Source organism: Erythrolamprus reginae, unplaced genomic scaffold (genome assembly GCF_031021105.1).
Source record: "Erythrolamprus reginae isolate rEryReg1 unplaced genomic scaffold, rEryReg1.hap1 H_8, whole genome shotgun sequence".
In the NCBI taxonomy this organism is placed as follows: domain Eukaryota; kingdom Metazoa; phylum Chordata; class Lepidosauria; order Squamata; family Dipsadidae; genus Erythrolamprus; species Erythrolamprus reginae.
This window is the reverse complement of record NW_027248536.1, coordinates 1,005,751-1,022,848: the sequence shown is the minus strand read 5'-3', so window position 1 is coordinate 1,022,848 and position 17,098 is coordinate 1,005,751. Positions and strand designations below refer to the sequence as shown.

The window sequence follows — 17,098 nt, the reverse complement described above, 5'->3', positions numbered from 1 at the left end:
ACATATCTAAATACTCCTTCCATCTCCTATTTCCCACACAACAACAACAACCCTGTGAGGTAGGGAGGGCTGAGAGAGAGGAACTGACCCAAAGCAGCTGGCATTCATTTCTAAAAGGAAGAACTTGCAGTCTTCTAACTTTTACTTTAATTTTACTTTAAAATTAAAACTGAGATGTCCACTTTTTAATATATTGTAACTTTTGAGCATTCACAATAAGAGGTTAACATTATGATCTTATATCAGCTCAATCACTACACCAGGCTGGCTCTCATAAAACTTCTCATAATTACCAGAAGTTCCAGTCCAAAATACAAAACTATGCTTCCATTATACAACATGTGCTTTGCATACCAAAAGCTTCAAATTCATTTCTTGTCATTTACAATTAGGCTGAAAAAGCCCTTGCTTGAAATTCTGGATTCAGTGTCAAGAATACTGGTTTAAAGCAACAAACAGTAAAATTCCTTAAAACATGATGATGTTTTCTCATGAAATTTCTACCATGAGTTGAAATTTGAATATGCTTCTAGCCACTGTATCATATATTTTATCCTTGTTTGCTTCTGAATCAATTATTTCTTTGTACCAAGTAAATTGAAATTTAGATAGTAGAGAATATAACAATAAAGACAACATTCTTATGATATGTTCAACCTGTTCTTTCATCCAGTTTCCCATTTGAAGTTGACAAAACAATTTTTATGTAATACGTTTTGTTAAAAATACTGTTTTGCCTCTTTTTTTTTTAAGAACAGATTTTTAAAGCTTTCCTTGACCTGAAAGGTGAGTACAGTGTTCCCTCGATTTTCGCGGGTTCGAACTTCGTGAATAGCCTATACCACGGTTTTTTAAAAAATATTAATTAAAAAAAACTTCGCGTTTTTTCCCCTATACCACAGTTTTTCCCACCCAATGACATCATATGTCATCGCCAAACTAATATTTTTTGCAAATAAATAACAAAAAAATAATTATTGTTAATAAATAATTATGTTTATAAATATCAGGATCACTAAGTGTCTTATTCAATGGTGAGTACCAGTAATAATGGTGAGTAAATGGTTGTTAAGGGAATGGGAAATGGAAATTTAGGAGTTTAAAGTGTTAAGGGATGGCTTATGATACTGTTCATAGCCAAAAATGGTGTATTTACTTCCACATCTCTACTTCACGGAAATTCGACTTTCGCGGGTGGTCTCGGAACGCATCCCCCGCGGAAATCGAGGGAACACTGTATACTGTAGTGCTGAAAATGATGGACTACAATTGAAGAAATCCAGGTACAAGTCATTTTTCAACACAAAGCCTACCAGATGTCTTTGGACTGCTCATTATCTCTTAGCCAACTTCCTTAAGTGGACTGTTGTAGGTAAAAATTTAACAATACACCTTTGTATACTCCATTGAGCTCCCATCCAAGAGAAAATACCCAGCTGCTGTGGCCTAGAGGTGGAGCTCTTGCCTCACAGTCAGGAATTTGTGAGTTGGATCCAGTGATGGGCTACCAAAATTTTTACTACCACACTGTGGGCGTGGCTTATGCATTTTGTTTCAACATCTTTCAGTGCAAATTGGGTGTTCTGAGGTGAAGCTCCATTTTTTTTACCCCACTGCGTTTCTCCCCCTCCCCCCGGTCCGGGCAGTAGCCCACCCCTGGTTCGATCCTAGGAAGAGGCAGATGTAAGGGTCTCCCTGCTTGAACAGGGGGTTGGACTAAATGACCTGCAAGGTCCCTTCCAACTCTGTTAATCTGATCTGATTTAAAAGATAGAAATATACATTGCTCAAAAAAATAAAGGGAACACTCAAAGAACACATCCTAGATCTGAATGAATAAAATATTCTCATTGAATACTTTGTTCTGTACAAAATTGAATGTGCTGACAACATGTGAAATTAATTGTCAATGAATGTTGCTTCCTAAGTGGGCAGCTTGATTTCACAGAAGTTTGATTTACTTGGTGTTATATTGTGTTGTTTAAGTGTTCCCTTTATTTTTTTAGCAGTATACTTTCAGGGCTATGGCAAAATTTTCTCTCACTTATAATTTTACTTTAAAATTAAACTGAGATTTCCATTTTTTAATATATTTTAACTTTTGAGTATTTAAATAAGAGGTTAACGTTATGCTCATATGATATTTAAATATAAGTCCCGAAGAATTCATAGAACTTTCTCTCAGATGAATACATTTAGGGTTGCAGGGTAACAAATTGGCTGCCAAGGCACTACTCATAAGTCATAAATTGTTTCTAAATCAAATGGCTGGATTCATAAATATACCTGTAAAATACATTGTGGATTAGCAAAATGTGTGAATGCAATAAATGATTAGTATCACTTATCAAAATTAGGTCTCTGGAAAATAGTTGGCACCTTATTTATTTTACTCCACCGATTTGTAATAGTGCTATATTTCATGTCCACTATCTTTTATGGTCTTATAATGTCAGTGAACGCTAACATTAAGCAACATAAATGAATAAATTATAACGGCGGGAAAATATGGCAGTATATACTATCTGTTGTTTTTTTATTGTGATTGATAAATTGACTTTCCACTGAATGCATTTGCATGGAGGCAAAGAATCTGAAAGAATTGCTCCCATACACTGATAATATTCCCAGAAGTATCTTCTCAACCACTAGAAAAATCAAATCTAGCTAACTAGCATTTGTTTCATCTACCGGTAATAGGATCTTTCATATATTCTTCTACACATTCTTATGGCTCTAAGTTACCACTCTTCAGATTTTGGAATGAGTAATACTGTTGTACAAAAGCACTATGTTCCTAGATCATCCCAATTTCTGAGAGTGCTACAGAAGTACCTACAATATTGCCATGTCATGAGGTTTAGAACAAAAGAAATCCTTAGGCTATTGTTCAGTCTAACACCAACCTAAATTCTTACCAACTTAAATTCCTTTTTTTCAAAGTGTACAGGCAATAAGATATTAATAAATAAAGTACCAAGTTAAGGAAGACTAATATATTTAAAGTAAATATAATAAAAATCTATACATTAATTTATTGTTTAAAATATTTAATTCCAAATGTTGTTTCATTTATCTAGTAGTGCTTGACTCAGTCATTTTTAGTTTATCTTTTCTTTTTATTGTTGTTTTATAAACAAAGAAAACAATCAGGGGCAATTTCTAATTAAAAGAAGTCAATATGTGACTGTAATATGTGAAATATATATTCACTACAGGTTTGATAAGCAACAGTGGCTAAAATGACCAATGCTCTTCAAAAGTCGAGTCTCCAAAGAAGTGTCTGAACAATGATCAGTAATCCTTGGGGTGCACAAGCTAATAAAATCAAGGCCTATGACATCTGCACCACACAACACTAAATAATACCATTCAGGACATTAGTGTCAAACTTGTTGCGTCATATTGCCGTCATGTAATGTTTCATGTTGTTTTTCCCATTTATGGAGATGGTGTGGGCGTGGCCTGTGTGAGATGCATCTGGCCTATGGGCCACCAGTTTGACACCCTTGATCTAGGAGGATCTGTCCTCCATGTGTACTATTCAATTGAGAGTTAAATTATCACTTTGTGTAATGCATGATAAACATATTGATATCACCTCCATTTCTCATACATTCTTGTTATTCCATATTAAAAATGTGTGCATAATTGACATTTAGATGATCTGAGCCAGTTTTGTCCGAACTAGATTGTATGTTGCAGAGATACCATATTTTCTCAATCCTCAAGGGGCAGTGTTGTATGTTTTAGAAAATTAGTACCGGTATTGTGCCATCTACTATCACCTCAGGGAGCATTATGTAGCATATGAATGAGTCAAGGATACAGTTAAGATAAAAGGAAAGTCTGTTGTGTCAAATATGAAACTACATTGTGATTTTACTTCAGTTCTTCAGAGTGATGCTTTGCAATGTCTCCACATGAAAAGAACACTTACCTCAGATCTCAGATGGCAAAATCTCATTGTGAATCACTTCGTGTAATGTAATAGAGCACAGCGTAAAATTTCAACTCAATCCCTCAGGGATACTTGGTCAAAGCTATCCACATCTACAATCCTTGGATTACCAAAATGAGGACACTTCAATCTCAAGAAGGTTCACTTTTAGTATCTCATCTGCCCTGCCACTCTTTTTTTAAAAAAAAAAACTATAGACCCGCAGACTATTGGATAGTTGAGTGTAGCTAACAAATTAACTTTTCACAATGTCATTGATATAGCACTGTATTATCAAAGGTGGCTATTCATAATTGCTGCAATTTGTCACACTGCTATCCAAAATTCTATTGCTGCTATTGGACAAACCTGAAACAGAAAAAAAACCCCAACCACCTGAATTCACTTTATTGGTGTCTCTTCAAAGCTGTAGCTACTAGACCCACTTTACTTTCGAGTTCATTACTGGAATACATTATCACCTCACAATTGCACAAAATAGCTTAAGAGTTCACCCTTTAAGTCAGCAAAAAGTTCGACTTTAGTAATATAATGACCAATACTAGTTTTTTTTAAAAAATCCAGAGAGCCTTATTTATATTCTTAACAAGAAAAGTCCTCATAATAGATTTAGTGGCAAAAGTGGTGCCATTATATTATTGTTTTTTTTTAAAAAAAAAACAGAAAATGCAAGATTTCTGTTTCCTTTATAGCAACATCATCTGAAGCCCCCATCAAATAGAAAGCAAGCCGGTGCTTTTCTCTCTGTTATATCACAATGGGAATCAATTCATTAGTACTGTATTGCAAAAGCAACATTTAGGATTTTTAAAAAAATTATAAACAATATGAAGCCACTACCCTAACAGTTTACAGAAATTCTATGCAACATAAGTTTTTAATGATGTTAAGAAGAGAAAATATAAATAGTATAATGTGTATATATCTTCATATGATTGTTTTCAAAGTCTGTTTTAAATTCCCAGAGGTTTTTTATAGGCAACATGTTTGCAAACAATTTGCATGTTATGACCATCAGAAATATAACATTGTGTTATGGATGCAATTTATGTTCTGGCTTGTTTTGTAATGTGTTGTTTTGTTTCCCATTATTTATAAAAATGAAGGAGTTTAAGAAAACATTCAAAATGCTCAGCATGCACACACAAATGAAATATTTTAATGTCAGATCATATTCATAAAAGGTACATTGTTTACACAGGGTTCATTTGTACTTATGAAAAATGTTTTAAATGAAAAGAATTATTTTTCTTCTGCTGGCAAACCTATTAAACAAATTAACATGTGTGTTGGATGTACAGCTTGACAGGAATATAGTTCTTCTAATATTTCACAGGAGATAATGCCTTTTAATGATTACAAGGCTATTCATAAAGAAATAACAACTGTGATATCTGAAATTCACCAATGATTTGAATGGTGCACAGGTTAATGTTGCTGAAACTATTTTTTAAAAAAATCTTGAGTGATTTTCTTCATTGCATAGTGAATATGTAATCTTATTAAAAATTAACATGATTCATTGTATTACATATTGATTTGCTTAAGTTTTATTCAAATGATGGATCAAATGTTTTAACAGGAGTGCAGGTAGCTAGTAACCATTGATCAGGAATGTCTTGTTTAAATATTTAAGCAATCAAAATACATTTTAATCAAATTTAAACATTCCAGTTTACTTGATGTTAAGAACAGAAATGCTAATTGAAAATGTGCTGGATCGTGCTCTTCTGACTGATATGAATTATATTAATTGTGCAGGGGGAGAAATGAAAATAAAATCAGAAGAATATCAAGGAAGTAATTTTATGTTTCTGAACAGTCTCTTTTGTTTCATATGCTCCAAATACTTTTATGAAAGTGCAGAATGTATATACTGCATGGATTTTGTAAAAAAAAAATTGTAATAATAATAATAATTTCAGCAGTTATGTCTGGGTTTACTAAGTTTGCATCAAGTAAAATATTTATTAATGAAACTACTGTACAGGAAACATCAAAGCGAAATGCATCATACAGAAAAAGTACACTCTAGGTGACAGATGGAAAAGTGCATGCAGGTTGCTTTAAATTTTAAGTCAGAAACAAATAATACTAATGTTGATCCCTAATATCTTAAATGAGAGACTTCTCTAAATTTACCAAAAATGCCATTGAACATATATGACTAATACACATTGGCAAGCAGTATGAATGAATTCAGGTTTTAGATCTTATTTTACAGGTATTTTTGCTTGACAAATGTGAATTTAAATAGATTCATAAAAAAGGAAAAATCTTCTCAAATTGGACTGACTGGGTAGTTCTGCCAGGTTGCTCTGATGTCACACAAGCCTCCAAGTGTTTAATTAGACACCATCAAATCACATATGTCGTGTTAACATTCAGGAAATGACAATGAGTCTGTCTTTAAAGAATTATTTTTGGCTCAATAAATTTTAAATGTATAGTTTATCATAACCTAATATTGTCTTTGTCTTCACTGCAGTGGATTTCCGATCAAACTTTCCCCTTCTTTTAATACTTTAGGGAATTTTCAAACGTCGGGATGTTTGGCTGTAATGCCCCAAGATTTGTTCTCCCTGAAAGAAATCATAGTGACAATTTATTAAACTACAGAGCAACCTGGCTTTTAGGGGTCTGCACTTTTAATTTGTGTTCAATAAACCTAACAACTAAATTGTGATGCATTTCACCATAATTATTTATTATTTTTTCATGCAATTACTACTTCCACTCCTATATTCTCTGGGCTTTGGGTTTTAGATTTATTTGATTGGGGTTGGAATTGGTTTTATGTTTTAATGGTTTTAAAAGAAACATGCCAATCTGTTCTTAAAACACAAACAGGTGCAACCCAGTAACTGTTGTTTGTGATTTAATCTCATTAAATGCAATGAAATGCATTGAATCAATATTAATTTAAGTCCCATTCCTTTTAACGAGACATAATTTGGTTTAAAATTTTAAATTGTGCTCACTATGACTTGAAGGGAATTCCCATTCTAAGCCACCTCAAGCTAGTTGAATTTGTGTTCAATGGGACTAAAATTAATTGCAATTAACTTGTCCAACTTTTCATTGGCCTTCAGTACCGTGTTTCCCCCAAAATAAGACCCTGTCTTTTTTTTTGAACCCTTAAATAAGCCCTTGGCCTTTTTGCCATGCACTCTAAAGCCTGATTGGGCTTATTATCAGGGAATGTCTTATTTTGGGGAAAATAGGGTACAACTAGAGTTCATTGAATCAGAGCTATATTATTAAACACTGCAACCTAAGATTGGGTTGTAATATCAATCAGTGGAGCATTGTTTTCAATTTTTAAAAATAGAAAGCTTAAATTACATCAGGTATATTGTTATTAAACAAAAACTAGAAATAATCTTAGTTTGAAATTGCTGTAAGATTCCCATTAATGTGTTAAGTACTTCACACAAATTCACACATACTGTAAAGCAACACAACACACTGTCACAGTCAGGAAAGACTCCATTTTTTAAAAAAGAAAACTGATGGTAAATAAAACTCCTTTGATTCAAAATGGTTTATTCACACAAATTTAATAGGATATATCACAATTGTTTGGTCCATAAATATTTAGGGGAAATACTTTCTATACAATGCATTTTTCAATAAAACAAAGAAAACATGGACAACTTTGCTAGACCACTTAACTGTACTATAAACACGAAGCTCAATATATAAGATTATTGAATTTATCAACTATATCCGAAAGAGTGCACAACTGCTTTCTATGACATGTTTGTCCCCTCTACCAGGTTACACCATAAAAAGAGTTTCAGAAATAAGAGGTAAAACAGTACAAAACTAGTGAGGTGTCAAAAGGGTTTAAAACAGTTAATTTAACAAACAACACATATATATCCTGATTTTTTTTCCACAAGCTTACTCCCAAGTTATAGCATAAGGCACATTGTAGAACTGAGTTATAAGAAGTCTACTTAATAAAGTAGATCTATAGTACCATATAGTTGTTCTGTCAAAGAACAAAATTTATATGTATCAATTTTTGTACCTGTAAAAGTGTATTAATAAAGATCTCAGCCTTTCCAAGGTTGTTTGGTCTGGTTAGTGGTAAATGCCCATAAGGTAATAGTAAAAGTCCAAGATTGGCACCTCAATCCTAACTATATCAACTTGGAAGTAAATTTCACTCCTGTCAACTGAACTTCCTTCCTTCTAAATGTGCTTCAGGTCAGCAGCCTTAAGCCTTCTAGAAGATTATGACCACACTGGCTAAATATATAACAACAAAGACACATTTTCTCCATTACAGTGTTAACATCTCTTCCATTGTTTTTTCTTTAAAAAATAAGCTACTTTTCTGTGCTAATTTTCTAAAAACCCTGAGCAAAAGTTAGAATAATGCACTTTAATATGGGCAGTGAACTGTCAGTATGTATCCACTCATTATTGGAGATCAAGCTCCCCCACTTTCAAATAATCAATTTTTTAAAAAATTAAATAAAATGAGACAGGTATGATTGAAAGGAAAAGGGAAGAGAACAAAGAGAAGATGGATAAAATATAAAACATTGTGCAAAAGTTATTCTTAACAATCTATCCAAAACATTATTTTGACAGTTTTTGGAAAGTCTCCCCTGTTTAGTGTTTTATCAAAATAAAGGATACAAATGAACATTCACCACTGCCCAGACCATTCAGACTTTAGCTTAAATTTAAAAAAAAATGAACCACTTGCAAATGTAAACTAGGAAAGGTGTTTCCAATCAGCAATACATCCACAAGGCTTCTGAGTTTGGCAGCTTCCAAGAATTTCAGTTTTCAAAAGGATTTTGTTTTTAATGTAAAGTGTTTTCTCATATTGGAAGAGAGATTTTGCTTCCCTTTTTAATGAAAAAAATGGGGGCAGGGGGAGCGGTCACCATCCAACACGGAATTAAACTTGTATACAGGGCAATCCAAATAATGTGTAATCAAAAATTAATTCCATTGGGTTCAATGAGGCTGATTTTCAATCACATTAAGACTACATTTTAAAACCCCACTGAATTATGCTAGAATGACCACATTTGGCTGTGAGTCTGCTGGGGCAGAATGTCTACCTCTGCATGTGTTATTTTGTGTATTAATTATAAATCCATACACACAAATTAACCCTAGGTGAAGTTCCATGTAGCTAGCGCAGTACAGTATATATATATTTACTTGGAAATAAGCTCCCAGTGAGTTAAAACAGGCAGACTTACAATATGACAGAAGCACAGTATTATTCACATATTTGCTGAACTTGTCTTTTGAAGTTAATACATTAAAATGGCCAGCGTTTACCCATGTTAGAAAAAATGCATGTTCAAAACATCCAAGAATAAATATATTTAAGTAATTGTTCAAACATTTTAAGAAATTATATATTGACTATTTTCATCTTCTTCTGAAAATGATTGAAAATCTGAACAGTTACTTTAATAATGGAAATTCATGTTTTAAAGACAAAGGTTAGTAATTTTGTAAAGATTATGATTATTTTTCTAGACTTATAGTACTCCACGTTGTCCTATTGAAATGTAAAAGTGTTTAAAATTCACATGCTGGATTTTAAGCATATTAAGGGAAGAAACAATATCCAAGATAGATACTGTAATGGCTGCAATCCTCAAGCCTGTTGGCTCAGAATAAACCCCCTTGTTTAGATATAATTAATATAGAGCAGAAAGCATTACCATTTTAATAGGACAAAAAATTAGCCTTGAACTACTGATAATATCTAGCAAAAATTATGGACTTTGAAATCCATTTTATTTCCATGGAACAACACTGAGTATACATTTAATTATTCCCTTTAAATCACCATGATTGCTATCTAATTTAATCTTGGATATGTTAGTGTTTTGCTGTCAGTCCCCCTGCAAACCAGATGAAGCTGGAAACTATATTTGTTTGTTCAGTTGAATAGGGATTAGCCCCAAGCAAATGTTTCTAGGATCAATGTGTTTTAGAAAAAAGGTTTGTGTTAGATACACATAACCAACATTCATACTGTCTGAAGCTGTTCTATTTTCCAGCACAATTTATTAGACTGCAGGACAGAAAGTTAACGATTGACATTCATAAATAGCCTAAGTTAGCTGAAAAGTTAATGTAGTCTAAATGTTATTCGTCATGTGTATGTAGACATAGCTGGGATATTAGAAATCCTGAAAAATAATATAGCTCAAACATGGAAAAAGTGAAAGGTTTCCTATACCACATTAAGTCATACAGTTTAATTAGGACTTAATGTGATATATGAGGTTTGTAAATGAAAAGGCTGTAACTTAACTAACTTAAACCCAATAAGTTATGATTTAGTCACTAAACCAGGGATGTCAAACTCAATTGCATTGAGTGCCGTATGAGGGTGATGTTTGACCTTGGGGGGCTGGGTTGGGCGTGGCCAGGGTGGGCATGGCCAGCTCAACATCACTTGTGTTGATGCCTACAATGGCCCAAGCACACTGCGAGCGAAAACAGGCTCCCGAGCTCCATTTTCAGCTGTGACAGCCTCCTGCAATCCTCTGCCAGTGAAAATGGAGTTCATGAAAACAGAACTCAGGAGGGCCCTCCCAGGCTCCATTTTCACTGACAGAGGGTTGCAGGAAGCTATCACAGCTGAAAATAGAGCTCGGGAGCCTGTTTTTGTTTGCAAAGGCACCACAGGCCAGTCCTTCACTCTTTCCAGGGTGGCCCTGCAGGCTGAATTTGACCCATAGGCCTTGAGTTTGACACCCCTGCACTAAACAATGTTTAGCATGATACATGAAATGAAACCTGTTAAACCAAGCTCTTATACAGGTAGTCCTTGACTTACAACAGTTTGTTTAGTGATTGTTCAAAGTTACAATGGCATTGAAAAAAGTGACTTATTACCATTTTTCACAGTTATGACCTTTATAGCATGATTCCCTTACCACCAGATTACTAATTTATGAGCTGCAGGGATTCACTTAACAATTGTGGCAAGAAAAGTCATAAAGTGGGGCAAAACTCACTTAACAAATATCTCACTTAACAACAGAAATGTTGGACTCAATTGTGGTAATAAGTCGATGACTACCTGTATACAATGCATTTTCAGAAATAAATTGCCTTTTGTTTTAGATTATGCTGATGGCTAAGAAAGGAAATAGAATTTCACATTTAGGCTATCAGTTTTTATATATCTGAAAAGGCTTCTAAACATAGCATAAAGCATCATACAGAAGCCAGTTGATTAAATGAAGAATTCACAGTTTCTGGAGCTGAAGCCTATTATTTCCAGGGCACACTACTCCCTCTCTTGTTTTTCCCCACTCATATTAAGCTAATAAAAACTGTGCAAACGTTAGTCCCAAAACAAAACTTTTACAACTTTCTTGCATGTGTACAAAATGAAAGAAAGTATAAAATGTAAGTATCTGAATGCAAATTGTGGATTAAAAATCTGAAATGCAAATCACTCCTGGGCAGCCTTTCAGTATGAAATACTGGCATTGATTAAAACATGGTCAAAGCATGTTGGCATCTAAAAATGAACTGAGGGAACAGTCACAGACAGCTGGGCTAGGCAGGCCACAAATATCTCTGACATAATCATGTTAATACTCAACCCATATATGGTTTAATTAGGTGATCTGTATATGAGTGAGACTCCTCTACAGGACATGTCGCATGTCTCAGGATGAATACAAACAACTGTCTTAGCACACATTTGTAACTGATGTGCAATAACATTATAAGAACTGACCTCAGAGCATGATAGTTTGATTCTTTAGGCTCTTCCTATTCAGTGGTTTCTTCTATATATCCCAATGTGTATATTATTTGAACGTTGTGTTCTTTACAACTTTTTTCTTCAGGCTATGCTGGTCCCTTGTAAGTGGCAGGTCAGTCATATAATTTAATGCCAAAAGCAACTACCACTAGCTTGGCATGCCAACCCAAGTCATATCATGACACGGTAGAATGCAAATTGAGTGGGTTTTGTACATGGCAAACATATCATAAAGACAGCTTCCAAATTGCAGGGAACCACCATAAAATAAAGAAAGCAAGTCACACAGATCACCTGACTTAGAGCAAACCTCTTTACTGATCCAAATTTGGTAACTGGCCAAAGCCTGCTTTTAAAATGATAAGTCTAGTTTCATTTAGAAATATAGTCCACTGAACTCACGGATAGAGTAATGTGATATGGAAAAGGAACTCAGTTACTTCGAGTGGTAGATTTTATAGTGCTAAATATATTTAGATTTTTCCGCATCTGATACCAAAAGAGCTTGGTCAGCCTTGCTCAGTGGGATTCCCTTACAACTGTATGTTTTTTAATGATTCAGATGCCAATCATTTGAAGAAAACAAACACTGATCTATTTATTTGGAAATACATTTTCTGATTAATATATCAACCATTTTGCCCCCAGTAAATTCTGGAAATAAGGAACATACAATTTTAAGAGGCACTTAAACCTTCCCTTTAATTAGGCAATGATTAAAAGAAAATCCAACAACAATTTATAGACAAGTTCATGTTGCATTATAATAGAATTCTATTACTGCAAGCTCATTTGCCAAGTGGTTGTGGGTGCTATACACCAAGTTATTTTTCCCAAATATATTGTGGTGGTGTTTTATTTTTTTAAAAAATTGTTGCAAATAATATTAATAGTAATTATAATCATATAATGGAGAAAAAAGAAGAGGAAGCAGAAGTACCAAATAAGAATTATTTTGAAATCAAATGTTAGAAAATGTTTGTTAAGGTAGTTTGTGAGGGGCTCGCGGAATCGTGGCTGTCCATGTTAGAGGTCACTGATGATACTACAGTGATAGTGGGATTGGTCAGGTCTGTTAAAGTGGTCGCAGTGCCGGGTGGAGTGAGAGCGCCGCTGTCTGCTGAGGGCGGTGCAGGAAGTGACGTGCCATCAGCTTTATCAACACCCCCATTCTCCTGTCGCAAAAGATTCCTTCTGAATTTGGCTCTTGCGTTTTGGAACCAAACCTGCAAACCAATCCCAATTGATTTCTTTACCAAAGTTATATTTTATTTTTGACTATCTTTTTCCCCCCTGTCTTTTTTCCTTCTCCCTATTTCTGTTTGCATTTTTAAGGATGGTGGGCTTCTTGCTTTTTTACCTTTCTCCTCCTTCCCCTACATGCACTGATCACACTTGCTACTATATTAACTGGGGATCTTTTCAATGATAATTCACTAAGACTATCGAATACTGTAATCATTTTAATGGGCACTTGTGATTGTTTTTATTTTACACTTGTGCTGTAACATCTTAGTAACATAAATATTCCACTAAAAACTCTTATAATCATTTAAAAACATGGAGAGTATTAAATGTAGGATGAAACAATTCATGTATCACTTTTCTTATGTGGTTTCTGTGTATCAGAGCTGAGCTAGTTACGTTAAGATCACTGGTCTCTCATATACAGAGATGCACTTCATTTCAACTCATCTTTGTTGGCTTCTATGGAACTGGCCCATAAGTAATGATCTAAATCATTTAGAGGTATGATATATTATGGCCAGACCCCTGTATCTGTTAAAAATATTATAACTTCTTCCAAAATAATTGTGGGGGTTTCAACTATGTTATGAAAGAGTCAGATTTGAGAGCATCACATCTTACAGAGCAATCCAAAAATAACAGATTAAAGCACTTTTACATGCAACACAAATCCCATGTGATGTATTCATTGCTGCACTGCACTGCTTCAGAATTCAGTGGTGAGAATTAAATCTATGAATGTTTTCTATACAGTCCTCCAAAAACTCTTCAATGTATAGTGTTAAATCAGCTTGCTAGTGACACTATTAGGCCAAAATGGTTTCCTTCATATCATCTTAGTATTCTTATATAATGCAGTATAGCAACAAATACTCCCATAGGACTGTTGACTGTATATAATAAAACTCAGTTCAGGTTGACACAGAGGACTCTTGAGGTTACTTCTGGCTAATAAAAATGGAGAAATGCAGTAAAATAAATTATTTGCCTTAAATTCAATATCCAATTACTGTTTTAATTACAAAGGATACCAGCATATTTTACATATTTCCCATCCCAATCAGAGCAAACAAAATTGATTCTCCTTCAGTCCTGAGAGGAGTAGCTCTGGAGGGAAGCATAATTGCCCACTTAAATATACCTTCAGTACCCTTGGAGGATAAGATCTGAATATGGAAATGAATATTTATTTATCTATTGGAGGAGTCAGCTGATTTAAGATAGCAGAAGGGAAATGTAAGGGAAATGCATTTTTTAAATAGAAAGGAATGGAGGGAAGACATTTAAGCAGAGACTTCTTACCTGCAGAACTCTCTTAGTTAGTCCAGTTTTCTGGGCTAACTGTTTGAGGTCCTTAGCATCTGGATTATGATTAATGGCAAAGTAGGACTTCATGGTACGGAGCTGGTGATGTTTAAAAGAAGTGCGCATGCGCTTAGTCTTCTGAGATGGGGGATAAGGCTGCTGGTCTCTGTCCAGATGGTCTGCCTCATTTTCATTGCAACCTGTTTGGGAAAGCAACAAACAACAACAAAATTGGAAAGCTGAAAATAAGCTATGTGTTCTACCTCTGTGTACACAGACAAAAAAAATGTATTAACGTATTACCTTCCATTGCATGATTACATTACAAAAATATATTAACATATTGCCTTCCATTGCATGATTACATTAATTTCACATAATGTACTATAGATATAATATAAAGAAAATGAGGTAGTATACTCCTGGACATATTCTAAACAAGTGAAAGGACTGGATGTTTTCATGTCCTTCCGTTTTTAAGGTGATCCCTGCTACCTATTTATTACTAAAAATATGAAAATGGAATATACACTATAAGATATTCTAGTATAAAATAATAAAGTATAATTAAAAAAACAAAAATGAATATAACATAGTAAGAGAAAAGTATAGGGTTTTTAAAATAATAGTAACCCTGAGTCACTTGCTGTGACCCAAATGCAAGAATAAAAAGCAGACCTTTGCATGTGTCATAGAAACAGTCTGAAGAAGGGGCACAACATGGAGGAGGAGAACCACACTTTATTTTGCTGCATGCTTTACCAGAAAGAAAGAGACCCCAAACATGAGAAAGCAAAGATTTTATAGAAATTGAGAGTTAGAAGGTGGAAAATCATAAGGATCTGATTAACTGGCCAGTTTGGGGAAACTAAGCAGGTCCTGATCAGTGTATTTGGAATAGAGTAGAGTAGAGTAGAGTAGAGTAGAGTAGAGTAGAGTAGAGTAGAGTAGAGTAGAGTAGAGTAGAGTAGAGTAGAATAGGAGATTTTTTTTAGTGGTCAAGTGTGACTGGATTCATAAGGAATATGTCTTAGTGCATATGCTCTCAGTGTACACAAAAGAAAAGATATGTTCATCAAGAATCATAAAGTGCAACATTTAATGATAGTCCACATACAAATAAGCAATAAAAACATATTAGGAACCAGTCAATATAAATTGTATCAGTACAAGCAACAAAGTCACAGTCATACAGCCATTTGTGGGAGGAGACGGATGATGGGAATGATGAGAAAATTAATAGTAGTGCAGACTTAGTAAATAGTTTTGACAGTGTTGAGGAACTTATTTGTTTAGCAGAGTAATGGCATTTGGGTGGGGGATGAATAAATGAGATCTACTAGTAGGCAGTAGAGTTTGGAAAGCCCTTTGGTGAAGGAGACGGAATATTGAGCTCATCAGCTGATATGGGATGGAATGTTGGGGGCTCTCTATGTTGCAATTTCCTCATATGGGATTTCCCTTTGTATTGTGAAGATTTATTTTCTCCATTAAATATGGCACTGTAAAGCAAACAAAACTGATTTTTTTTTCTTAGAGTCTCAGAAAAAGAGTGTTCAGAGCTGAGATACCATGATCGAGAAGCTCCTCCCCAGGTCCCCATGTAAAGCTCTTATGACAAAACATGGTTAGGCAAGTACACACTAGGAATGGCACTCCAGTGCTCAGGTATCAGGGCTGCATACCTCAAATGTCATTATTAAACTTCACTTTAGAAGCCCTGGCAGTTATTAGGGCTCCCTTAGCAATCCGGCCACTCTACTCAGTATTAACTGAAGCATTCAAATAATTCAGGGCAAACCTATACTGCAGTCACCTAACTAGAAAATTACCAGAAAAGGAATTACAGGCAGTCCTTATTCAACAACTAATTACTCATTCAGCAACCATTCAAAGTTATCACAGTGCTGAACAAAGGGATTTATGTCTATTCCTTGTGGCTGTTGCAGTGTCCCCACAGTCACGTGGTTACAATTTTGGTGTTGGACAATTAGCTTGCAATGATAATGGTTATAGCATCCTATGGTCATGTGATCACTATTTGTAGTCCTCTTTGCCGACTTCCAACAAACAAAGCCAAATGGAAAACCAACAGGTTATCACAAATAGCAATTACAAGGCCACAGAACACTGTAACAGCATGGATTTGCCTAACAACAGAACTGTCATAAGTTGGCACATGTCACATCATTGAGCAACAGAATTGCTAATCCCAATGATTGTCCTTAAGCAAAGATTACCAATAGAGGTACAAGGCCATCCTATTAAAGAAATGTGTCATCTAATGGTTCAGGGGCAACTGGCCAAATATATTATGGTCCATTAAGGCCACTTGGATCTTTGAGTAATGGAAACAAATCTAGGAGAATATAAATACTATTTACACTTCTGCTCATCCAGGAAGAACAGAACTCTATCCAAAGATGATACTTACCCAATTCCAGACACATGCGCCATCAATCCACAGCATCTCTTTCTGAATTGAATTAATTCAAGAGAAGGCCATCTAGCACCCTCCAAATCTTTTGGACTAAAATTTCATTGACTTCTTACTGGTGGCAATAATAATAATAATAATAATAATAATAATAATAATATACTTCACCCTGATGCATTTATTTAGCATAGAATATTTTCTTACATGCAGAAGCATTAAAGTTGCTATGGATAAATATTCTTCACCAGCACAATGCTAAATTGGAGGTGGTATGGTACAGAAATCTATTGCTTCATTCAGCATTAACTTTAAATGATAAACCAAATAATGGGATGAGTGATGATTCAATAAAAATGCAAAAGAAGCAACATGG

At 34.5% G+C, this 17,098-nt stretch overlaps 1 protein-coding gene across 3 annotated transcripts in view; it reads right to left on the bottom strand.

Annotated features, from left to right (window-relative positions):
* Positions 1-5,098: 5,098 nt before the first annotated feature.
* The window catches only part of LOC139155884 (LIM/homeobox protein Lhx9), a 37,404-nt gene continuing 25,404 nt past the window's right edge, over positions 5,099-17,098 (bottom strand). For 2 of the 3 annotated variants that reach the window (XM_070731231.1, XM_070731230.1), the window contains 2 exons: positions 14,286-14,488; positions 12,381-12,961 (listed from right to left, as the gene is read on the bottom strand). In XM_070731231.1, the coding sequence (XP_070587332.1) occupies positions 12,704-12,961; positions 14,286-14,488 (461 nt within the window). In that variant the 3' untranslated portion in view covers positions 12,381-12,703. Of the gene's footprint in view, positions 6,544-12,380; positions 12,962-14,285; positions 14,489-17,098 lie in introns of those variants that run through there. The other variant, XM_070731232.1, reaches the window with a different exon arrangement.